Raw genomic sequence first — 26,051 nt, 5'->3', positions numbered from 1 at the left:
CTTTGTTTATTTTGAAAATAAAACGAAAAAAAAAATTCATGACATTTTAATTCAAAAAAACCTCATTGAATCTCTCAGTTTTTATTTCACATAGACCTTTTTTTGGCAAACAAACAAACCAACGAATAAATGAAATGAATTAAATCTAAATTTCATCCTGTTCACTGCCAATGTTCATTCATTCATTGTTGAGATATCAAAGTTTACACAAACATCAAGAATATATCTAAATCAACAAAAAATCAACTGTAAAAAATTGAATCGAATTCAATGACGTGATCACCATGTCAATAATATTATGGATGCAAACATTATCATTTATTCCAGATTCCGGTAGTGTTTAGTCACCCGCTGTATAAATGTTGATGATGATGAATTTGAAAAATATTCCAAAATGATTGTTGCTCAAGTGTTTCGATTTCAGAAAATCATCACTCAATCATCCATCTATCTCATTCGTATAATTGACATTTAGTGTGACAGCATTTCAAATTGTTTTTGATTGATTGAAAAAATATGCAGCGAAAAATCGAGTCAACAAAATTTTTCATTTTTTCTGTGAAAAAAAATTGATAAGATTCCGGTTCTTCATAGAATACAATCGTGATGGTTTTGTTTTTTGCCGCACACAAGTCTTCTCAGTGTGTTACAACAGAACAATACAATACAAGATGAAATGAAACAAGGAAAGTCTTTATTTTTGAATGAAAATCTTTTCCAGTTTCAGTTTCTGATCATTATGTCATAAAATTCATCAATGACACTTCACATCAACAAGAGAAAAAGAATGTCAAATGAAAATTCAAAACTTTATCATCGAATAACCCGAATTTCGTATGTCGACACATAAACAAGAACATCAAATCAGAGCAACGTCAACATTTTAAAACAAATTTTCTTCTTTTTTTTAAAAAAAAATTTATGATGCATTTGTTGTTGTAGTCGTCATCGTCGTAGGTTTATAGTAATATTGAATTGAAAAGCAAAGAATTTTATTTTTTTCTTCTTCTCATTCACTCAACCATGAATTAAATGGCATTAAATTTTTTTTGTTTGTTCTCGGCTAATTTTTTTTTTTTTTGATGCAACAATTTTTATCATTTCATTTTCACGACGAAAAAATGATGATGATGAATTTCACGATGATAAAAAGGAATTGTTTCCAAAATTATCGTTATCCACTGCCTTCATCATTACCGGAATTTACTTTGCTGACGATATTGCTGAATTACATTCAAATGATGATGATAATACAATTAATAATGTCGATTCAGGTTGTGTCAATTCAACTGATGATTCATTCTCAATGAATTGAATGTTGTAGTCGATGTGTTGCACCATTTTTCTTCAGCAAACAAAAACATCAATATTTAAATCCCGTTTTTGTGTGTGTTTGTGTTGTTCATAGCGGAAAACTGTTGATTTTCCTCATCACCATCATCATTGTTAATAATGTTCGACATTTTTCGCTCATTGAAAACGCTGCTCAAAACAAGCCGCATCCGTATTGATAATACAATATTCCAATTACATTATTCGATTACAGTCATTATTTTATTATCATTCTGTATTATAATTTCAACAAAACAATATGTTGGAGATCCAATCGATTGTGTACGTAGTGATTCGGTTTCACAATCGGTCATCAATACATATTGTTGGTGAGTATCTATTTCTATTCCTATTTCTATCTTTCCATGTATTTACAATCAATCTAATCCTAGGATACATACAACATATACTTTACCAAAAAGTTATTACAAAAAAGTTGGTATAGAAGTACCATATCCAGGTGTGGATTGGGAATCAAATCAAAATGAATTCCGTTATCATCGTTATTATCAATGGGTTGGGTTTGTATTATTTTTCCAATCAACACTATTCTACATTCCACGATGGTTATGGAAAATGTGGGAAGGTGGCAAAATCCAAGCGTTAATGATGGATCTCGATGTTGGTGTTTGTTCCGATCATGAAAAGAAGCAAAAGAAAAAATTATTGGTCGATTATCTTTACAATAGCCGTGGTCATCATAATTGGTACGCAGGAAGATATTTTTTCTGTGAATTATTAGCATTAGCCAATGTTATATTCCAAATATATGCATTGGATAAATTTTTTGACGGCGAATTTCTCACCTATGGTACCGAAGTGATTCAATTCTCTCAAATGGATCAAGGTAAGATTGAATTTCTACCAAAAATAACAACAACTAGAGAATTTGGCATTTGATTTTTGTTTTGCGAATCTATTAAATTCTCATGAAAAAACTGGTTTGAAAAGTAAAAATAAAACACCGTTTTGTGAATCAGGGAAAATATAACCAACAACAACAACAACAACAACAACAAAATCAAATAGCTTTTAGTAGTTTCAATTTCTTTTCCCGAACAAGCAAAAAAACCAAATAATGACACATCAATTTTTTTAATTCACCATATCTTTCAACAAAAACATCAAGCGAAAAAATAAATAAAGATTTTCGCCAATTCAACTTCAAACATTTTGATTTGACTACATGAATTTTTTCGTGTTTGTTGAAATATCAAATAGGCACACACACAGTAGGCTTTTAATTTTATTTTTCACACTTTGGTGTCACCGACAACCAGAAGAAGAACCAGAAAAATTATTTTTAGTTTTCCTATTTATCTATGGCTAATCCAGATTCAGTTATACTTTCACTTTTTATTATTCACTCACTAAAACTACTGAGATAAACATTCAGATCATTTACCTCTCTCTCTCTCATTTTATTACATATCTAAAACGATGTAAAAATTCCGAAATTTTTCTTTGAAATTCTCTAGCTAAATAAACTTGATGAATAAACAAAGTAAAGTCAAAGTTGAAATGATCAAACAATCATTATATACAATGTACAACTGAAAAAAGTTGTTGATAATCATAATCACCAACATCAACAACAACAAATTGTTGAATGATAAATTTAAAAAATTTTACATTCTTATTACATCGGTTGGTGGTCGTCTTAGTCAATAACACACTGACTTTGGAGAAAAACAATTATTCTTTGATGATCATGATGATGATCATCATGATGACGGGTCAATTGGAACTAAAAATAAAATTTTTTCAAATAAACCAAGTTGATTATAAGTCATCACGATAGATTGACTGTTTGTCTTTATGCCAGTGTGTATGCAAGTGAAAAAAGATTAATTTTGTAAACAACAACAAGGAGAAAAAATAAATTTCTCCAAAAATAAGAATTTTATGTTTACAAGCAGATTCTTGCGATTCGATTCAATCAAACTCAATTTATTTCTAATCTGACTGAGCAAGTAAGAGAGAGAGAGAGAGAGAGAAAACGTTTACATTTCAAATAATTAATTGATTTTCATTCTTTTTTCCTTTTCAATGATTTGTTTGTATTTGGAAATCAATGATGATGATGATGTCGATGATGGTGGCGGTTTAGAGGAGAGAATCGATCCAATGATTCGTATATTTCCAAGAGTTACGAAATGTCGTTTCTATAAATATGGTCCATCAGCAAATATTGAAACAATCGATGCATTATGTCTTTTACCACTGAATATTGTAAATGAAAAAATCTACATATTCATTTGGTTCTGGTTCTTAATATTGACCGCAATGACAGCTGCATTGATATTATATCGTATGATTATTATTGCATGTCCACCCGTACGCGTTTATCTTCTTAGCCTTCGTTTTAAACTTGGTTCATTGGATCATCTTCATACGATTGTACGACGAATGTCGGTCGGTGATTGGTTTTTAGGTATGTATCACATAGACACAAGTATTTCAATGGAAAATAATGGAAACTCTTTTCCAACACCAAACACAGTTTACATGCTTGGTCAAAATATCGATAGTGTTATCTATCAGGAATTGATTCAAGAATTGGCAACAAAAACCGATAATGATGGGAAAAAAGATATCATTTGAGCATTCGCTATATAATGAAAATTCAAACAAATCAAACAACAACTTTATTCAAAAATCAAATCGGTTTAAAAAGTAATGAATGGATTTTGGTTCCCTTTTGATCTCGTATGGCTGCCGAAATGTTTGGTTCAGAAACATACTGCAGAATGAAAAGAAAAACAAATCGATAAAATCGATGTTAAAGAATGTGTGTTATTGTTGACATATGAAAATGTTGAGCAACAATGATTCAACACAACAAATGGTTTCATATTCTACTATATTGATTGTGAGCATGTTATCAAAACTAACTAGTCTTTTGTGTGTGTGCTATTGTGCTACATTCGTATTTCTTGTTAATTATGTTGCAATCTCATATAATTTAAATTGACACACGTGGTAAATGGCAAAAAAAAATTCAAACTAATTCAATCAACGAAAACTTTCACACAGAATTTTTTCAATATAAAATAGTCATAATTGTAAATAAAATTTTCAGTCAATATATGATGTGTAAAATAAATATCATTTCACCTACCTTGTAAATATGTCATGTTACAAGTGGATTACAGGCTGATGATAAAAAAAAATTTCAACACAAAAACAACAGATACAAACTTCATGGGATATTAGGTGCAAAAGATCGTTTTATTTTCAATTTATCATTTCAGGACAATAATAATAATTTTTACAAGCACCGCACAATATTACAAATTATTAAAACACATCAAATAAAAAGAAAACCACACGTTTGTCGTGTTTAATTAAAAAAAAAAAAAACATCAATCATCGAATGTTGATGTTCTGCACTCAGATACACTTTCATTCTTTCGGTTGTCGGGTTTGTCGGGTTTCATTCAACTCTGAATCACTCAATTTTTTATCAATCATCTATTTCATTGCCAATCGTTTTGTGTCACTGATTTCTTTCTGGTCATTTTTGTAATTCTTATTACAGGCAAAATAGAATCATAGAATCATGTGTGATTTTGTTACAACAGCAGCAACAACAAAAAATTGTGTAGTGGCTATTCGTTAATGACGTAAAGTGCGTCACCACAATTGCTGTAAATGAGATAATGGCCATGTTTTCATTTAACTCTTCCGCTTGATGTACGTAATCGTGATAGCTGTCCAGTAGTTGTATCTTGAACACGGCCATTCTTTTTATTCTCTTCACGACGTTTCCATTTTTTCAAACGATTACGGAATGCATTCATTAGATAACCATTCCAATTATCGGGCAATAGAACGACAAGGAATCCAATCAGTATCAATAGTACACCACCAAGTTTCATGTCACGAAATATGACCGAATTGATATATATATCTATCACTGAATGTAAGAATGAATTTGTTAATCGAAAATCAAAATGGGAGAATAAATCACTCACCAGCCGAAATTGGAATAGCGAAAAACATTCCTAGTGTAATGAAAAATTCATAGGTACAAATGACACCAAAACTTGCAATTAGATTGGCAATAAGAAAACATAGTGATGCTCCGGTCATAAAAAGCCATGGAATTTCTGACCAAACAATGATTTCCACACCAGTTGCATACAAGATCAATATTAGTGGCCATGCTAATAACATGTTGAGGACACCAACTAATGAATGAAATAATGCCATCTGTGCAAATGTTGTATAGCCAATCATTCGTCTCATAAAAACTTTATAAACAGCAAATACAATCGCTGATCCGAATGCAATCATCACTGTGGCTAATGTTTGATTCTGTATACCATCCATATAGACTAATATAGCGACACCGGTATCGACAATAATTATGCCAACAATCTATATGGCAAAAAAACGAAAATGAAAAATCAAATGATATACAATACAATCAAATGAGATACCCGTATTCCAACAAATTGTTGATGTAAAACAACCCAAGACAATAGATAAACTAATGATACGGATGTAGCAAACAATGCCATAACAACGGTAGCATCAAGAATACGCAATGAAAATATTAGCATATAATTGGCCAATGTACAAAGTGCACAAAAGAATGCACATCGCGAAAAAAATTGCATCAATGTAAAGCCACGATCAACGATTCCTTGAATGCTTTCACTGTGGAAAAGTACAAAACAATCACAAATTAATCCAACAATCCAACAATTAGTTCATAATTCTTACAGTAAAACTTTTTTAATCGATGTTGCACTTGATGATGTTGTATCCGTAGTACCGATGCTTGATGAACCGGAACAAGCTGATTTATTATTACTAACATTACTTCCAAATGGATTATTACTGACTGCACTACTTCCACCAGAATTTGAACATGATTGTTGTTGTTGTTGTTGTTGTTGTTCATTTTGATTAGTTTTTGATCGACGACTCAGAAAATATGCATGTATCATTAAATATACAGGCATATAGAATATATTCCATACGCTGCAATACCATGTTACTAGATATGGTGCATCAAATTTCGATCTTGGAAATTCATTTATGGCCGACAATCGTTGTTTCATTTTTGGACCCTGTAATGATTAATAATTTTGTTAAAAAATTGAATTTGAATTCAATTCAGACACAAACCTTGTTCGATGTCAATGCCATTGGTGTTGGTGGTTGTGACGGTGGTAATAATCTGAATAAATTTTTCGTTTCATTCAGATTTTGATTTTCAATTTGTTTTGAATTTGGCCGATTATTGGATGAGGATGAAAATAATTTCGAAATATTAAAATGCTCAGCCGATATAGAATAAAGAATACGTTCACGATGAAAACTGATACGAAATAGATGAATAACAGCCACCCAACATAAAGCGATGATAATCATCAATAAAAGACCACGTAAAATTTTTCTTGAACGCTTCACAAATGGACCAACATTTTCATGACCAACTCCACCTAATTCAGCTTCCGATGGATCATGAATACCTAATGGATCACCTTGATTAAGAAATTTTGATAATTTCAGGGATGATGGTGACAATGGTGGACAAACAATTTCAAAATAATCGAAAAACATTATTATAAATAACCATAATGTTAACAATAGCACAAACATGCTTGAGTCAAATGTTCTAAGAGTGTTGAAATCAGTTCGAATCCTAAGATAGATAAAGCTTGTTTCGTCTGTCCTATTGTTTCATGTGCTATTTGTGTGTGTGTGTGTGTGTGTGCGAATATAATTCTTGTCTTTTTCAAAATTTAGAAACTCAACTCAGACTCAAAAAAAGAAAAATTTGAAACAATATGCCAAAAAAAATCAAATAAAATCAAGAATATTCACACAAGCAAAAAGTCCATGGCAACCACCAATCAATGTTGTGTTGTTCTTGGCCATACACACCTTCTCATCTTATATGCATAAAGTAAAAACCAAATGACTCACACACCCATCGAACGTGGAAAATCAATAATTAATGATCAATGAATAATTATTGTTTGTGTGAATGAAAAGAGAATGAAAAAATGGTAAAACTTGATTCAGTAATGACACACACACACACACACCTACAAGAATAATGGGTTTTTTTCTGATTTATTTTTCAATGTTGTCGAAAAATTTCAATCATCTAGAATTGTGAAAATAAAGATATTGATTTGTATTCAAAAAAAAGAAAAGAAAATCACTAAAACAATTGAAATCACACACCCGAAATGAGTGTTTGTATGTTGAAACAAAAACAAAATATTCATCAATTTCAAATAAAGAGAACAGTTACCGAAAAAATAAGGTAAACCATAATTGTCGATTTCAAGTGAATGATCTACGGTGTGTGTGCGTGTGGAAATGTTTTGTTATTACCGCCAACGCCAAGCCAAAATAAAAGCAGATTGAATGATGCGAAAAAGCAACAAGAATATGAGCAGCAGCAGCAGCAGCAGGGAAGAAGCGATAAAATAAAATATGAACAGAAAGGAAATTAATCAGAATAACGTTGGACTTGAATTTAGAAATTGCAATCATACCAAAGTTATGAATTCCTGCAGCCGGTGGCAAAATCGTGGATGAACCTGAATCCATAAACATTTTGATTGAATTTATATTTCCACTATTATCTTGATTACTTGTGGTGGTAGAAGTAAGATTTGCACTATTCAATAATGCCTGTACTAATGAACGTTTTCTTGGTGGCGGTTGTGATGGTTGTTGTGGTGATAAAAAACGATGACTTATCGTATCGATTGGTTCAGAATTATCATCAATCAATAGATCAGGATCAGAATCAATGTTGTTGTTGTTAATAATGAAATCATTTGTTCGTATAGATATCGGTGGTGATGATGATGATACTGTTGCTGCTGCTGTTGTAATCGTTGGTATTTGCCCTATTCCTGCTCCTAAAACGCCACCACCACCACCACCTCCCATTGATTGTCCTATTTGATTCTGACGTCCTTGTGATAATCGTACAGACCAAAACATGGCTTTTTTCTTTTTGCTTATTATTTATAAAATTAATGCCACTATTTTCAATCAATTATTCACACAGAGACAACTTTAAGTGAAAAAAATTATTTTAAGAAAATGAGTTAGACGAAACGAAGCGAAGAAAAAAAATGGATGGCAATCAATCGAGAATTCGGTTGGAAACTCCCTCTCACTTTCTCACACACAAGAATAATGAATGTGAAAAAGAATACGGAATACAAGTTAAACGTCAAATCGATAAATGTTATTGTCAATTAAATTGTTGGTTGAATCATCAAACCACCACCACCAAAAACAACAACAAAATTCAATAAAGCGAGTAAGAATTTTTGTTAGGAACGTAAACCAAGAGAAAAAGAGAGAGAAAGAAAAGAAAAATAGAACAACCACAACAACAACACCAGCACAGCGACAGAAGTAGAAGAATATTGAGTCAAGTGTCTTCTTGAAGCAGAGCATCCAATACATCCAGTGTTACAGGAGGAAAGACAAAATGAAAATTTCGATTACGAACAAACACAGCTAACGGAATCCTAAGAGAAAACCGACGACCGGCACCCAAACAACAACTATAGAACCTCGATTGAAAAAAACATAGAATTTCATCATCATTTGCAATGATGATGTATATAGATAGACTAGTTGTGTGTGTGTGAGTGTATTTTTTGCCATAGTTGAAGAATATTATCTATCAACCGTCAGAGTGCGTGTGTGTATTCACAATTTAGGTTTTTTACTTTTTTATCAGTTCGGATATTTGAGCATCCAATCCAACTAGGATATTTTGTTCAGGCAAGCCGAAAAGGAGCGGTATTTCAGCAGCAGTGATAATAATTTCCAGTAGCAGAAGCAGTAATGGCAATAATAATTTATTTCGATAGAATCAAATGGAAAATGAAATTGAATCTAGAATGTTGAATTCTTGTTTTTGTTGATTTTCTATATAATGATAATGAGTATTCGATTCATCGTTGTTGTTTACAAAGCTAAAGGGCGAACGAAAAATTCAATTCAAGGATTAATTAATCAAACAGATAGATAGATTCACTAATTAATAATCTTTGTGCAATTTTTTCAACTTGAATAAAATGTTCAGCATAAATTCAAAAAAATTATTTTTTTTTTGTTTTTTGTAGTATTAATATCAACCGCTAGATGGCAGGTCATTATGAGAATTTTATTCATTTCCAAAAAAAAAAAATCTGTTCCAATTGACCAAAATCCGGAAGAAATTGAAACTCAAAAAATAGACAACATCAAATGGACAACAACAACAACCACGATGAAAAAGAATCCATGATCAAAAGTGAAATATGATTATTTCCAAACGAAAAGATTTTCATTTTTAAAAAATTAAGCAATGATCACACTTTTCGAATTCTTTCTCAAATTTCCGATTCGGATCAATTTTTTTCTTTATTCGGCCAACAAGAACAAGAGCAAAAATAATGCTAGCCAGTAAAGTTTTTTTTCGATGATTCAAAATCCTATGATTTGGATGGTGTGAATGTTTTTTTTTCTGTTCCCACTATTGGATTATATTTCACATCGATAATAAAAGTATTGTGCGTCATTGAAAAAAAAAATTTACGAAAATTCAACTTGAAAAACTTTCAGTTGGAAGCATAAACAACAACAACAACTAGATAACCACTGAATATAAAATTCAATGGAAAAAAATGCCACAACCATGATGAAAATTCCAAATTTTTCTTCACATTCGGTTTATTTCTGCTTAAGGCTATTTGATTCTATGTGCGAGAAAAATTGGATCGAGAAATGTTTTTCATTTCAAATTCACAGCAATACTGTATAACATGGATGAATGAAGAAAAGAAATTTTGTTTCCATTTCACTAATCGATCATTATATATTGGAGTTTTTCTGTTCATCATCGTGAATTTGATTGATTTCAAGAAAATCTTTTCCATTATAATGATAATCTGTCGAATGAATCGCTGGAAATGTTCTGTTTCATTATCAAATTTTAATAACTAGACTTAGTATCCAACCGATACCGAATAGAAAAGTGAATAAATTAATGCCCAAACACAAACACACACACACATGACAAGAAAAAATTACCATTAGTCACTCAAGACAAAAAAATAAACTGACTAAACTAAAATGTAAAAACAAGCAAAGAAAAAAGAAAATTTGCCCTTCACATACATGTTAAAATCTTGGTAATCTGGTAAATGACTTGTTTTGTGTGTGTATAATTACTTAGAATGTTTTTTACATACCATAAATAGCATGTGCTGTTTGTGAATCAATTGATGGACGAGCCGATGCTGAACGACTGAATGACATAACATCACCATAACTGGAACGTGCTGGTGATGGACAACGTGCAAGCAGTCCAAGTGAACCATTTAACATATATGGATCAGTTAAATGATGATGATTGGAAATATTTAAGCCAGATGTATGTGACATTACTGCTGGATGTATAGATGCTGTATGCGCTGGTGGTGGTTGATCCGTGTCATCACGTGGTGTCATTGTAAACAAACGTTGTTTTGTCATTGCTAATACACCTGATATCGATGATATTCGTGGACGAAAATAGCTTCGTTGAGCCGGTGGCTCTGAGTCAGTATCGGCACCAAAACCACGCCACATGATTGTTGTTGTTGGTTTTTTTTTAAAAAAAAATCTCACTGGTATATTAATTTGACAATGTGAATGGATGAAAAAAAATGAACGAAAACATCAACCAGTGATTGGAGCTAAGAACTAAAAGAGCTGAAAATATAAAAAACAGAAAAAAAATTCATAAAAACAATAATTATAAAGGGAAATTTCTGATTTGCATCAAAGTATAAAAATGAAAAAACTTCGTAAACATATGGAATTTTTTCGATTCTTTTTCCATATTAACAGATGAATGATTTATGAGTGAAAAAAATTTCTAAAATTAACCTCTCACAACACAACAATGGATTCTTTACACACAAAAAAATCTTGAAAATACAGGTATGAAAAAATAAATTAAACTTTGTAACAAAAATAAAAAAAAAATTCTATCGATATCGGCAAACACGTCGATAATTTCTGTGAGATATTTAGTAGTTTAATCATATGATACGGGAAAATGAGCGAAGAAGGAATGTTGTATGGAAAGATTCAACGGTTTGTTGCTCACGTAGATTATCAGAAGCACAAACGAAGATTGAACAATGAAAAGAAAATTCCATAATTTGAAACGACGGCGAAATAAATGTGAATTGATTCGTTTCTTTTCACAACATACTATTTCAAAACATCGGGATAAGGTTCGTTAGTTTTCATTTTCATGCAAAAAAATCTTCTTTTTTGAACTTTTTCTCCTACTCACTCGTTACATACAAAATGATTGTATCTGACAACAACAGAAAAAATTGCTAAGCTTGCCATCATCATTTGATTTGATTTGATCTGAACAACAACCATCTCATCTTTTAAATTTCTTTCATTTTTTTTTTCATTCCACCATTAATTTATATTCTGTATTCTGATTGTAAATTCATTCAGTTAGCATAAGGGTGTTATTATATGCAACAATACGTGCTGATTTAGGAAAAGCGTAATCTTTCTATGAAACAAACATGAAAAAAATTTAAAATTCAAAATAATTTACAATAACCGAATGTTTGTGAGATTGATGAATCATCGTTTTTCTGATCACAAACAAATATAAATTGTAGTCAAGTGAACCATTTTCCATTTAACTTGATTATTATGATTGATTATTGTTTTTGTGGCAATAGGATGAAATAATCAAATACTACCAAACATGGTTCGTGGTCGTGATTGAATTGGATTATCATTTGAATCAAAATTGATGATCATTTTATTTGGCTGCTGATGATATTGTGATATCATAAAAGTTTGGCTGTTTTGTGGTGGTGGCTGTGTTTCACATTGTTTGGCACACACAGTTCATTATTTAAGAATTAAAAAAAGCAAAGAAAAAATTGGCATCGTTTTTTAATATGAAAAAAATGCATTGTTAGATAGATAGATAGATAGATAGATAATGAACTGATCTACTCTACTTTATATTTGAAAATTCAAAGATTTCATTCATTCATTAATGATCTTCATATCAAATAACTGTTGTTGGTTGATTGTGCGTGTGGCACACGCACACATACACAAGCACAACAGAAAATGATGATGATGAAAAGCTGAATGAATGAATGAATGAATGGAATCTATTTTTTATTCATCCAAAATCCAAAAATATATTTATTTGCCCATTTCAATGGGTTTGTTTTACACTATTGCCGGTATTGTACAGTGGGACCTCGGTTGGCGATGTGTTCAACTGTTCCTCTTAACGATGGTCGAATTTCAAATTCATTTCTCTCAATTTTCACTGACTGATAAACTGTGCCCTGTACCACTGTATATGATTTAGGTGGTTTAATGCATCTGCGCTAAAAATTCATAGCCATTTTTTCGCTTTCTCTCTCACATACTTGATCATCATCATTTTCAATGCTACAACCAAACTATTTTTGCTATTTGGAATCATTTTTTTCTGGGAATAAAGTGGATATGGTGGGAAAAAAAGGTAGTAGAATTTGCACACACATACAGACACGGTGATGTGGCTGTGTTTGTTTGTGTAGCAGCTAATATCACTATAGATAAGAGAGGAAATCATTCTTTTTTTTTGATTTTCAGTTTTATTCCATTGTTTAATCGATTACAATGCGAATTTATTGAAAGCATATGGATCGAATCACACAATGATTATCGACAATCCTAAAGGAATCAGATTATGTGAACTAGACAATCAGTCAGGGAAAAAGTCCAAATTGTAATTATTTATCATTAGTTTTTGTAATTTTTTTCAATTACGAAATTCAGAATAAAAATTGTTATACATTAGATTGATATTAGTCGAATCTTTGTGTGTGTGTTCGAATAAAAATGATCAATGATCATCATCATAATCTTTTTAGAAAAAAAAACTTAATTTTTCCTGAAAAGAATGAAATAAGATTGATAACAAGTTAACAAAAGAAAATGAAGAAAAAAATTTCACCCAATAACGTGGAATTCCGCCAAATTGAAAAATTGAAAATTTTCATCCACATCATCATCATTGTGATTAACTACAAAGAATGAAATCTAATTAAAATAAATGATGAATGATCTAGACATATATACTGCTGCTGCTGCTTTTGTTGTTGTTGTTATTAAGAGTAGACAATATTCATCATCATGATCATTTTATTTTTTAAAAACTACTTTAAATTGATTGATGAATTTTATCTCGTTCACGAAGATAGAAAACCCGATTAACAATTCGAAAGAATAATTCCTGTCACGACATTTAGTTACTCCTCCCCTGCCAAAAAGAACGAATTAAAGAATAACAGAATCATAGATTTTGCATGTACAGCAATTGTTTTTATTTTCGTTTTATACGAATCTTTTAACAGAAAAAACCAGAATTTTTGTCGTTGTCGTCTTTTTTCACATGGCAACTATTTGTTTGGCCCGACAATAAAATATTGTGATTCTCCACCCTTAAATTTGATGACCAACAACATGTCATTTTTTTCTCCTTGTTTTTTCAAAGTCGATTCTTTGAATTTCGGGATTTTTTTTTTGGTTGTTCGTTGTCGCCCACCACCCATAAGTTGTCGTCATCATATTGGTTGATTATATGTATGTGTATGTGTGTGTGTCGCATATGGTGATTCATTTTCAATATAAATACAGAGAAAGAGAGAAAAAATGAAAAGAAAAGAAAACCTAACCCTATTTTCATTCATCGATACGAATTCTGTTCACGTTTTTTCACACCAATAAAAAAACAACTGAAAAACCAAAAACGTTGTAAAGCTAAATCAAACTGTAAATCCCTGGGACCCAGAAATTTGCTCTATTTTCATCATCATCATTTTAGCCCGTTCTCTCTCTCTACACTCACACATACAGGTGTTGTTGCGTTATTATCATCCAGAATCACACTCAAAATGGAATATAGATTGGGCGAATGAATGAATTTTTTTTCGCTTTATACACGGAACTAAATGACAGATTATACAGACACGGGAAACGAAAATTGCTCTCAAACAAGGTACTAAATAATGGAAAAAGAGCTATACACACACACACACACATGCATTGCATTGTAGTTAGTACGGGAACTTTGTTTTTGGTCCCAGGATCACCACAACAACAACATGTAATAACAATGATGATAATCAATGAGATTATCCTACCATAATAACCATATAGAAATGAAACTTTATTCCAGAGAAAATGAATTTGTTTCCTGAATTTATTTCAAGATTAATATGGAATATATTCATATATTCATAATCATCATATGAACATGATAATGGCAGAAAAATGGTAAATCCATAAATAGTTAGCCAAACACATGCATACACAATGGACAAGATGAAAGTCTGATGACTATGATTAGAATGAATGTAGGACATTTTAGATTTCTAATTGATTAGATTGTCATTATAATGGATATAATGACGAATAGTCATGTACAACAATGCAATATGCAACGAGGACGACGAACGAAAAAAAAAAACAAAATTTTCATCAATCTAATTGTATGGTGAAAGCACGTATGCAGAATTTGTTATCATTATTTTATTACATTTCGTTTCTACAATAATAAAAGAGAATCACGAATCTCAAAGTTAATGAATGTTGTTTGTATTATGATGATTATGATTAGGTTTGGATTGAGCTTGATCATCATCGAAAATCATTATATCATCATCATCATATTCATTTGAGAAGGACGAACGTGATTCTCATTTTTTGTCGAGCAAAACTTTTTTTGTTACTAAAGTTGTGTGGTGGCGTTTGAATATTTTCGTAATTCGCATTATTGATCACGATTTATAACAAATCAATTTATCGATATCAATTATTGATTGATTGTAATTCCATTCATTCCTCTTTTTATTAGAATAATGGAATCAATTTTTAAAATAACCAACAAAAAAAATTCATTCACTGTACAAGATTTTCAAATTTGAAATCGGAGAATCTTTATCACTCAATTCCTTTCAACGGAATGCAGTAACTTGTATTCATGAATTAGTCAAAAAGCATTTCCTATGGGAAAACAAAGAAGTATTTGGAAAACAAAAAATATTCTCACAATCGTATCCGAACATCGTTGACTATGATGTTTTTTTTTGGCTCAAGCAAGAATTAGTATCAAATGTTTAATGTTAATATAATGGTAATCATGGTGAGAAATCAAGAGAAAAAAGGAAAAAATACAGAAATTGGATTCATTCAGTTTCAAATTTATTCTTCGAGTTCATTAAAATAAAGCTTTTTCACATTTCGATTATTGATCAATAATTGATGCAAAAAGATTTTTTGGGAAATAAATTTCTATTTATTCATTTATTTCGGAATTATTCCCATTGTCAATGACTTTTTCGCATTTTTTGATTCATTCGTTGGAATGTGTCCATTTTGGTTGTCGTTTTTTAAGAAATGCATCGATACCTTCTTGACAATCTTTCATTGACAAATTATCCACCATTACTTTTGATCCTTGACTATTTTTTTCGTTGTTTTGGGTGAAAGAGAAAGAAAAATTTAATGATCATTGAACAGATCGATCGATGGATAGATGTATCATACATCCATACCTATAAGCATCGGCTAAATTATCCATTTCTAGTTGTTTAAAAAGAAATTGTTTGCCTAATGCGATAACTGAAGCAGGTTTAGCAATGATCGATTCTAGGATTGATTCAGTCTGTACCAGAAAATAACAAAGAAAATTAAAAGAAAAAAATCGGACAATAAAAAAACCTGTGAATGCAATGCTTCGACCGATGGTGATATGCAAGTAACAAGACCACTAATCAATGCCTCTATAGTGATAAAATTAATCACAATGATGATAATCATTATGGTTTTTGAAAAGAAAACATTAAATTCGCCCAAATTCAAATAATTTAAGTACCATTTGCATTGATGGGTCGACCAGTCAACAGCATATATGCAGCCATACGTCTATGAACTGAACGAGCAACAGCAATACCTGGTGTTGAACAGAATAGACCAACATTTGCTCCGGGTGTTGAAAAATGACTACGTTCAGTAGCCAAAACAATATCACAAGAGGCAACGAATTGACAGCCAGCAGCTGCTGCTAAACCTAACGGAATTGAACGTAACGGGCAAAGAGAAAGACAAAAAACAAAAAAACGGGTTTTCATCATAATATTCATTCATTTAGAATAATGATGATTTGCCGGAAACGTTTTTTTCTCGAAAACGGAAAACGGTTGGAATGTGGAGAAAATTTCCAATGGCAAACATGGCAAAATAATAATTTCCGTAGATACGAATAATAATGATGAATAAAGAGTATATTACCATCAACTTGACAAATAACCGGAACAGGTAGATCACGCATACGTAACATTAATTTTGTACATTCATCAAAAATCAGTTGGTGATATTTGCGATCATTATTCTCTGCCTAATATTTGATTGTGACAGTGATTGATGTAAATGAAAAAAAGGAAAGAAATCGGAAAAACAATAAATAAATAAAGTTATAACATCATCAAAATTAGAAAATTTTAATTAAAAACTAATAAAATCAAAACACACACACACACACACAAACTGAAACATTGAACAAACAACAAAAAAGTTGACATTTAAACATCTTTCTCTGGGTTTGTTTACTTACATGACAAAAAAAAACTCATTTTTTGAAATGAAATATGAAAACGAGAATTGAAAAATAAAAAAAACACCTAAAAAAAATGTGTAAACCCTAAATACGAAAATATGGATTGTGACCAACACAAATGTTGTGTTAAATCATCATAATGATCATAGAAAAACACATTACATTTTTAAAAATAAAAATAAAAATAAATCCTCTTACAACATTATTTTTTGCACAGAAAAAAATTGATGTCATTAAAGTTTGTAGTTTTTAAAAAGTTGAAAAATAGCTATATGCGTAATAGTTACTTAAATATCCTAGTTGCGTCTTGTAGTCGCGATTTCAGGGTAATTCAATTTTCTTCCATCTTCTTTGCTCTCTCTCTCTCGCTGTTAACACATTTGAGATTCTTTTTTAGCAAATTGTCACAATCATTATTATCGACAGGAAATCTTTATAATTTTTTTTGCTAAAGTTAATTATTTCACATCCTTCTTTTTTTCATTGTACAAATTTGTCATGGCATTAGTGATTATTTTGTAAGAGCCCATTTTTGTCAGCAACAAACGAATAAATCACATTCGCATATAAAAAAAATGATAGCTTTTTCAAGTTAGCCATTCTTTTTATCTCTATTTTTTTCCTCTCGTATTCTGTAAAAAGAAAATTTTCAGTTTCAATTTTTGTTTTGTTTTGTTTTGTTTGTCGACGACGATTAATGGGTAGTAACAATTCTAGTCAATTTGAAATTAATTTCGATTCTTCGTTTTTCATATATAAAAAAGTGATGATGAACAACAAAACGAACAAACAAACGAAATTGATTACGAAAAGAATCTTCATCATCATTGACTATTATTGATTTTTTCTTCTTTCAAATGAATTGATGAACGAGCAGCCGTCAACAGCAGATGCTGAATCAACATTCAATTTCAAATGATGATGATGATGATAATGTTGTAGTAAGCAAGCAACTCACTTAATGACTGCAAAAAAAGAACACGCCATAGCCAAAGAGAATCAAATAAGTAGCAAATTTCGGTTTGACCAAAATAAAAAATTCATTTTGGAATTGTTAATTGTATGGAGTGTTAATGTTTTGTCATCATTTAAAATTGATTTATTCTCACTTCTCGTACATTACCATTGTGATTAAAGGGAATTTACTGGGGCTATTTTATTTTTATACGAAGGCCCTCATTGTAGAGAAAAATTTCAACAAAAATTTCATTCACATTCTATCCATCCATAATGTTTGCTTAAGAGCTAACTGTGTGTATGTTGACCAATGCCTAATGGTAACACAATTTAGATACGAAGCAGCAGTTTTTCTAAGACAACAATCCAATTATTACACAAATACACACATCATCATGAGAAGATATTCGATTCATCTGTTCTACAATTTAGAAACAAACAAAAACAACAACATTATATTAGATTAGCCACTAACAACAACATTCTTTTGCCAAATACAAATATTGATGATCAGGATTTCAATAAACAAAAATGACCAGATGAACTTTCGTTACCAAAAAGAAATGAATGTGACATTGATCAATTCATTTTTGGCAACCAATAAACATATGTGAATTGAAAAGAACCGAAATAAAGTTTCTAAAATTCACCATAAAATTTAGCATCCCACAACAAAAACAACAAGCATTTTTCACCTCACACTATTACCATTGGAGGTTCCTGTTCCATAGGGATTTTAATTCATTATTCTCTTATTGACTTGCTTCAGGGTTTGATATTTGTGTGTTTGTATCACAAACAAACAAACAAATGTTAAATTTAGCAAAAAAAAAAGTTTGAAAAAACAACAACAACAACAATTTGACTGACCAAGAACAAAATTTCAAATTTTTTTTCTTTTTTCAGTCAGACAGCTTTTTTTCATGTTTCATTCAAGCTTGTTAAAATCAGATTATAGAATCTAAGGAAAAAAACTCTGACGCTATTTTGTTGTTTTGAAATAAGAATTTTATTTTGTTGAAAAACAACAAACCATAACAAAATGAAAAAGAATTCACACATATTTACAACGCAGCATATTTTGTTATCATGAAATTCTAGATTCTAGAGTCAAGAATATAGAAAATATTTCGACTAAAATAAACAACAATAATAATATTTAGACGAGATAAACAAAAAAAAAAACCTGAATAAATAACTAAACATTATCATTATTATTTACACACACACACACACAAGAATCAAAACTGCTAATGATTCTAATAATGACGATGGTAATTGTGATTTGTGTGTAATGTGCATTTGAATTTGACTAACAACAACAACAACAAGATGCAACAACAGTACACTTTTTGGAATATAATAATGATGGCCGTTTTTTTCTTGGAACAAATCAATAAATAACAGCAACAACATATAATAAGAAAAAACAACCAAAAATCAACAACAAGAAAGAATCGGAATCGAAATTCTGAATAGGCATAAACTAAATAGATAGATAGATTGACAAAAAAAGAATGACATACCAATTCTTTGAGATCATGGCCAGATGAAAATATTTTCTCACAATTTGATGATATGACAAGTGCACGTAATAATCGTTGCTCTTCATTAGTTTTCGATGTCGATTCAGATGTTGTCGTTGGACTAATACACTGCTTTTCCATTAATTCAAAATGATGATTCAATTCTTGTAGCATTGCCAATGATAAAGCATTTCTATAATAGAAATATCGGAGAGCAAAAAAAAAAAAAATATGAAAATTTATTGAAACAAAAATTTCACTTTGGGACGTGATACTTGTTTTTTGTTTGAAAGAAAAAATCATCTGGAATATTAATTCCATGTGCATAGAAAGAACAATATTCGAGCATCAATCAGATTCTTTTAAAATTTTCATTTTTTCTTCATTCTTTAGAATTTATTCATTCGTGAAAATAGTGGTGGGCGAAAAGAGAGAAAAAGAAATTCTTTGACAATCGAGAAATCATTTTGAACAATTTTCAAACAAACAAAAAGTGAATGTATCTGACATGCAAATCCAAAACCAACACACATGCATGTCATGGTGAAAAATATGAAAAAAAACTCATAAATAGAGTTACATTTATACAGCAACATTTGGCAAAAAAAATTGATAATTGAATAAAACGGATTCATTTTGTAATTATGAAAGAAATTACGAATCAAATCATTGATCACAGGTGTGAATGTTTTTCTTTTTTTTTTTAAAGTTTAACATTTTCTGAAACTGAGCATACATGCACTAAGTGTGTTTATGTGAACTTTCAAGTTGCTCGATTTGAAAAAATGAAGGAAAAAGAAATATGGAATGGAATTATTCTCTCATTATCATACCATAATGCATATGAGTTATCGAAATTCCATATGACCAGTATTGGTTGCCAAATAATCAAACTAAACCAAAAAGATACTTTCTTTCAAAGACAATGATTAATATTTATTTCGAAAACACTAAGCTCATGTTTAATTCAATTTTTCGTCGATAATAATAATAAGATGGCGTTAATGCTTTTGTTGTTCCAACCAACTTTTTTTCTCATCATTCGAATATCATCAGGGGAATTGTTAGATGTGCAAATGATGATGAATATAACTTGCGAATGAATAAATGAAACACTTTGAAACAGATTGTATTACTTAAAACTAATGCTAAAAAAGCAAAATTTTTCATTTTCACACACAGCTGTGATTATAAAAAATCTAGAGACGTAGATCTTTTTTTTTGATGAGAAATGAGAATTGTATTATTTAGGATTTTAGTCCCGAAAAAATGAAAGAGAATAATATTAGATTACGCAACAAAAAACTCATTGTCAGTAAGAATGACAAAAAAAAATAATTAAATTAAAACCTTTTGCTTATGATTCTACACGTAGAATTCAAAAAAAATGGAAAACGTTTTGGAATGTCAAGCAAACCATCACACATAAAATTCATATATATTCTAATTTGAAGTTTTCAAAATAAAATTGAATCAATTCAAAAGTTAATGGATGGAATTCTAAAAACATATTTTCGGTCGTATGTGAATACATACCGTTTTTTTGGATTATTCAATTTTAATCGTTGAACAACACCACGGCCGCCAAAATCATCATTGTTCACCAAGACATTTGATGATAATGATCGAATTGGAAATCTTTGCACAGAGAAACATTTAAAATGTTTGGAATTTTTCAATAAAAACGAACGCTTTTGAATCAAAGTGAGAAAATTTTGGATAAAATTTTTGAAATAAAAGATACTATCGATTCTTACCATAATTTATTTTTAATTCAACATTCAAAGCGAGATAATAAAAATAAAATAAATTTATTTTCAAATTTTAACAAACAAATCAGAAATTCACTAGCAACACTTGTTGTAAACACAATGTGATTATCAAGGATCTGAGTAGGATGGAGTGACATCTCATATTGATAATTGTAATCAAAAATGACAAAAAAAAAACAGAAAAGAAAAACAGAAACGAAAGAAAATTTTATCAATAACAGCAATGAATTCGAATGTGTATGCATTGTATAAAACAGAGTAAGATAGATATTTTGATGATGACATTAACAAAAAGAAAAATCAACGACAAATATGATAGAAATTGAATTGATAACAATAATCAATGTCATTATTATTATAGACACACAAAATGTGATCAATGTAATTCACCAACCGGTGCATTCTCCAACCATAATTGATGCATATATTGATATAAATTATCTGTAACGGAAACTTTATATGGCGTCGGATTCAACAAACGTTTTATGTCTGGACGTAATATTGCTAAACTATTTTGTACATGTTCACGTATCTCTATTAATGTTGGCAATGATTGTGAAATCTGTGTGTGAAAATGAAATTGGTTGAAAATGATGAATCGATAGATTTATTATTTTCTCCAAAATTACCTTTCCGTCTATCCACCAAACTTTTAGCAAACGTTCAACACGACTTGGAGTGGCAAAACAACGTTTCGATTCTTCGAATGGATGACGGCATAGAATTTTTTCCAATATTTTTGGCTCTTCTTCATTGGTTCCGGTTAATAAATCTAATAATGCATAGCCTTCACGCCCATAGATACGATAAACATTTTTACGGCATGGAATTGTTACTTTGGCCAGATCTAGACTGATTTTTATACATGGAATATGATCAATTTCGACAAGCTAAAGATATGTGAAAATGAAAAAAATAATTAATCTATGTGGTGATCATAAATCATAAATCATCTATGGCAACAACAACATTTACCTTATATACACAACCTAATGCAGGTTGTTTTTGACATGTAACCAAATGTGTTCCAATACCAAATGCATTAATCTTATGTTTTTGTTCATTCAATGATATGATCGTTTCTTCATTAATATCATTACTAACGATGATCGATAATTCATTGAACCATTTCAATTGATAATGTTCAGCAATTTTTTGAAAACATCGATGTGCAACAATAGATTGATATGCAAGATCACCACTATCAACTCGTATACCGATAGCACGATAACCAAGTTTATCCAATGCCAATGTTACGATACAAAAATTTAATATTCCCGAACGAATTACATCATATGTATCGACCAATGCTAAAAATGAATCTGGAAATGCTAAAGCATACGATATGAATGCTATCTATATGATTGCAAAGTCAAACGAAAAAAATGAGAAAAATGAAAAAATGCAGATGACTCGATCATGTAGGTTAAACATACCAATTCACTTTTACTGGATTCCGTTGTTGATACTTGTAAAATTTTGGCCACTTCATCTTTGAAATTTAGACATGTTTCGACAAAATTCACTTTTTCACCCGTTATTTTTGATTTTAGATACTGATAGATAAGTGAATGATGAAACATTGAGGAAAATGATGATGATTGAGCATTGAGCATTGAACATTTATATAGTTTTTATTACTTACAATATTTTTTGGTTCTTCCATTGTTGAATGAGACATTATAAATGAATGTGCATGTGTTCCTTTCACAGGAATGTTATATAATCTTCCAGCTAATAGATTGCTTGTGCCATCGAAACCACCGATATAACTATATTTTGATGCTTTGCAAAGAAGAAAAAAAAAATTCAAAATCACCAACAAATAACCAATAACGAATATTTATTTACCTGAAAGGCCACCATCTGGACCTTGTGCACGACGAAGTCCAAATTCAAGCAATTGAATTTTACGATTATCAATTGCAATCTTATATCGGGCAGCATTTGTAGCGATAAGACAAGCATAATTAACCAAAGTTAAAAATGTTGTTTCCAATAATTGACAAACAACAAGTGGACCTTCAATACGCATCAATGGCTCTTTAGGAAATACGACCGAACCTTCGGCTACGGAATAAAGGACAACATCTTTGGCAGTGATTTTTGATAGATAATCAAAAAACTCATCTTCAACATCATCGAAAAGAATTTTTCGAAAGAAATCAATATCTATTATCAAAATCAAAATATAACAACAACAACAACAATTCTATTAATTCCATCCATACAAATTAGCTATCCAAATACCATCAGATGTGTAATGAAATCCTTGTAGAAAATTTAGACATTCTTCAAGACCAGCAAAAACGGTGAATTCTCCGCCGAATGGATTTTTACGAAAAAATATATCAAACACGGCAAATTTTTCCGACATACCATTCTTCCAATAGGCATATGCCATTGTAATTTGATATTTGTCTTATTTTACAAAACAGAAATGACTGAAAAAACCGTTTAAATGAATAAGATATTGTTACCTGTTAAAAGTGGCATGTGAATTTGTCGACAACAATTTACGTGATCATTTGATGATTGAATCGACGAATGACAACCACGATCCGAGTACATTTCAGTCGGCTAATTTTACAAAGGGTAAAAAATAAAAAAATTAAAATTTAATCAATTAATAATAATCAAGAATAGTTCTCATTTAATGAAATTATAATTAAAATTCCATTTCCACTTCGGCAAAGGTGCTTACTTTTGTGCTCATTTTATTTTCAAGATTTTCTATTCTAAGAATTGATTAGATAAAAACAAACAAGGAAAAAACAACGAATGAATATTGCAAAAAAAAAAAAAACAAATTGATAACACTACAATCGATACGTGCAACAACAATTTAAAGGAGATAATAATTGAAATGAAGTGTACGAATCATCAAGGCCAACAAAAAAGAAAAAAAATCGATGAAAATTTGATTACCAATGATGATGATGATGATAAAATTTCTAATCAATTTTTATTCGATTTTTCTCTTTCCATAAGCAACCCCAAATCTTAAATATTTAATAATCATTTCGTTTGGCAAACAAAAATTTTATTTTATTTTCAAATTTTAAAAAACAAAAAATCAAATAATGTTGACATTGACAATGTCACGTGATTCAAAAAAAACAACGCTACTACTAACTGTTCATAACAAACGTTATGCATAAATATTATCATTAGTTTAAATATTCATCGGTAGATGTCCCAATGTGAGAAGTGTGTTTCAAAATTTTGGAAAATATAATTTTCGTTTATCATCAACATAGCAGTAATGTGTTCGTTGTATTGGAATTGTTTTCGGAATAATCATAATCGTTAATCTAACACATGATCAACAAACAAACAAACAAACTAACTAACTAAATTGATTCAAATTGTAATAAAATGAAGTTGAAATATTAATGGTGGTGGTGGTGGTGGTGATGATGATAATGATGATGATGAGATGAACAACAACTAATAACAAAGAATGAATTGAATCAGCCATTCGGAATCGATTTATCGATCTAACTAAATTCATTTTCTTTTCATCGACGATAATGATGACATCCAGTCAGGATTCTGTGGGTGGAGGAAATGAAGAAAAACCATCAATGATGATGACTATACTTAATTATTATTGAATCTGAAAAAAACATTACTCTTTCAAATAGATCGGCCAAATTCTGTAACAAATTCTGTAGAATTCGTTTGTCCGTCGTCATTGAGTTCATTCGTTTAGCTTCATTAAACTATCATCAGGATGGATTGATTCAATTTTTTCTAGTGAAAAACATTTGATTAAAAAGGAAATCGATTCAACTTACCGAACGGCAATTCTATTATATTTTTCAAACAGGAAAAAATAAATTAAGAAAACAGAATGCAAAATCAATTTTCATATCGATCAACACTTACCCTATGATCAATCTATTTGTGTTGATAAAAAAAATGAGATGAAAAGTTGGAAAAAAAATTAATCACACAATTAATCCAGAAAAGCATCGGAAATTACCTGACACATCTGATTGATGATTTGTTGGTAATTTTATTTGTTTCAAAACAAAACAAAAACATTTTATTCAAGGTTAATTACAAAATTTAAAAAATACATACCAACTGTTAATCGATTGGGTCAAATTGGAAAAAATTTCTGATTAATAATATCTGAAAACCATTTACTAAATAGGACAACATACCTTTCGTCCTAAATTGTTCTGCATAATTGACGATATTTAGATGGAAATAAATTATTTCAAAAAAATTCATGAATTTCATAATTAAAAATGAAATAAAAACTTACACCTCGTTTAAATAATAATCTTGCAAGTTGTAATTCATTTGAATCAGATGGCTGTTGAGTTTGCTGTTGTTGATCTAATTCTTGTTGTAATGGTGATGATGATGATAATGGAATGGCATTTGCATGATATGATGACTGTGTGTTTAATAAAGCCAATCCGATTATCATCATTAAATAAAATGATGATTTAGATGATTTTAGAGTCATCGGTTCACGTATATTCAAATATGCCATATTTATTTTTCAGCCAAAAAGAAATTTTATGTTGTTGACTTATAAAAAAAATTTTCTGATTTATTTTTAAACACACACAAACACACATTTGGTTGAAATGTACACTTTTCATATGGGCTTTTTATACCACCGAAAATGCTCATCTGCAAAGACATTTCAAAGAATGGAAAAAAAGTACATTTGTACAGACACACACACACAAAAAAAAACAATCAAAATCTCTCTAGGTTTTTCTTCTTTTTTTTGCAGGGAACATTATTCTTAAT

At 30.2% G+C, this 26,051-nt stretch overlaps 5 protein-coding genes across 15 annotated transcripts in view; 1 reads left to right on the top strand and 4 right to left on the bottom strand.

The window, feature by feature from the left end:
• LOC124494412 (uncharacterized) overlaps positions 1-4,924 on the bottom strand; it is a 63,502-nt gene extending 58,578 nt beyond the window's left edge. Inside the window, exon 1 of one of the 2 annotated variants that reach the window (XM_075729554.1) lies at positions 4,553-4,924. Coding sequence is in view for 1 of the 2 variants with exons in the window: in XM_075729553.1 (XP_075585668.1) it covers positions 4,454-4,469 (16 nt within the window). In the remaining variant the exon portion in view is untranslated. Of the gene's footprint in view, positions 1-4,453; positions 4,509-4,552 lie in introns of those variants that run through there. The other variant, XM_075729553.1, reaches the window with a different exon arrangement.
• LOC124494622 (innexin shaking-B) lies at positions 576-4,695 on the top strand. 2 transcript variants are annotated; one of them, XM_047057837.2, is made up of 4 exons: positions 576-1,661; positions 1,725-2,179; positions 3,443-3,766; positions 3,836-4,695. In XM_047057837.2, the coding sequence occupies exons 1-4, from the start codon at positions 1,453-1,455 to the stop codon at positions 3,934-3,936; spliced, it is 1,089 nt and encodes a 362-aa protein (XP_046913793.1). In that variant the 5' UTR covers positions 576-1,452; the 3' UTR covers positions 3,937-4,695. The 2 variants fall into 2 exon arrangements, with proteins under 2 accessions (XP_046913793.1, XP_046913791.1); XM_047057835.2 differs by having other exon boundaries at positions 3,443-4,440.
• LOC124494619 (uncharacterized) lies at positions 4,545-20,002 on the bottom strand. Of its 5 annotated transcripts, none has more exons than XM_075729557.1 (7): positions 19,779-20,002; positions 10,566-10,859; positions 6,472-6,830; positions 6,064-6,413; positions 5,778-5,997; positions 5,310-5,715; positions 4,545-5,251 (listed from the first exon to the last, which is right to left on the bottom strand). In XM_075729557.1, the coding sequence occupies exons 1-7, from the start codon at positions 19,828-19,830 to the stop codon at positions 5,007-5,009; spliced, it is 1,926 nt and encodes a 641-aa protein (XP_075585672.1). In that variant the 5' UTR covers positions 19,831-20,002; the 3' UTR covers positions 4,545-5,006. The 5 variants fall into 5 exon arrangements, with proteins under 5 accessions (XP_075585672.1, XP_075585670.1, XP_075585671.1 ...); XM_075729555.1 differs by lacking the exon at positions 19,779-20,002 and adding an exon at positions 11,942-12,492 and having other exon boundaries at positions 10,566-11,067; XM_075729556.1 differs by lacking the exon at positions 19,779-20,002 and adding an exon at positions 12,093-12,492 and having other exon boundaries at positions 10,566-11,067.
• Positions 15,585-21,396, bottom strand: LOC124494623 (enoyl-CoA hydratase domain-containing protein 3, mitochondrial). 4 transcript variants are annotated; one of them, XM_047057839.2, is made up of 8 exons: positions 21,261-21,396; positions 21,040-21,194; positions 19,504-19,696; positions 16,696-16,801; positions 16,280-16,474; positions 16,126-16,187; positions 15,960-16,069; positions 15,585-15,866 (listed from the first exon to the last, which is right to left on the bottom strand). In XM_047057839.2, exons 1-8 carry the CDS (start codon positions 21,261-21,263, stop codon positions 15,758-15,760), a joined length of 933 nt encoding a protein of 310 aa, XP_046913795.2. In that variant the 5' UTR covers positions 21,264-21,396; the 3' UTR covers positions 15,585-15,757. The 4 variants fall into 4 exon arrangements, with proteins under 4 accessions (XP_046913795.2, XP_075585676.1, XP_075585675.1 ...); XM_075729561.1 differs by lacking the exon at positions 21,040-21,194 and having other exon boundaries at positions 21,261-21,358; XM_075729560.1 differs by lacking the exons at positions 21,040-21,194; positions 21,261-21,396 and adding an exon at positions 20,854-21,003.
• On the bottom strand, positions 21,300-24,369 carry Naprt (nicotinate phosphoribosyltransferase). Of its 2 annotated transcripts, XM_047057833.2 has the most exons (10): positions 24,204-24,363; positions 23,980-24,013; positions 23,756-23,855; positions 23,526-23,696; positions 23,127-23,447; positions 22,921-23,060; positions 22,712-22,831; positions 22,251-22,631; positions 21,905-22,165; positions 21,300-21,837 (listed from the first exon to the last, which is right to left on the bottom strand). In XM_047057833.2, exons 2-10 carry the CDS (start codon positions 23,989-23,991, stop codon positions 21,652-21,654), a joined length of 1,692 nt encoding a protein of 563 aa, XP_046913789.1. In that variant the 5' UTR covers positions 23,992-24,013; positions 24,204-24,363; the 3' UTR covers positions 21,300-21,651. The 2 variants fall into 2 exon arrangements, with proteins under 2 accessions (XP_046913789.1, XP_075585673.1); XM_075729558.1 differs by lacking the exon at positions 23,980-24,013 and having other exon boundaries at positions 24,204-24,369.
• Between the last annotated feature and the right edge of the window lie 1,682 nt (positions 24,370-26,051).

This window comes from Dermatophagoides farinae, chromosome 3 (assembly GCF_024713945.1).
Source record: "Dermatophagoides farinae isolate YC_2012a chromosome 3, ASM2471394v1, whole genome shotgun sequence".
Classification (NCBI taxonomy): domain Eukaryota; kingdom Metazoa; phylum Arthropoda; class Arachnida; order Sarcoptiformes; family Pyroglyphidae; genus Dermatophagoides; species Dermatophagoides farinae.
The sequence above is the reverse complement of the archived record's forward strand: the minus strand, read 5'-3'. Positions and strand labels throughout refer to the sequence as shown.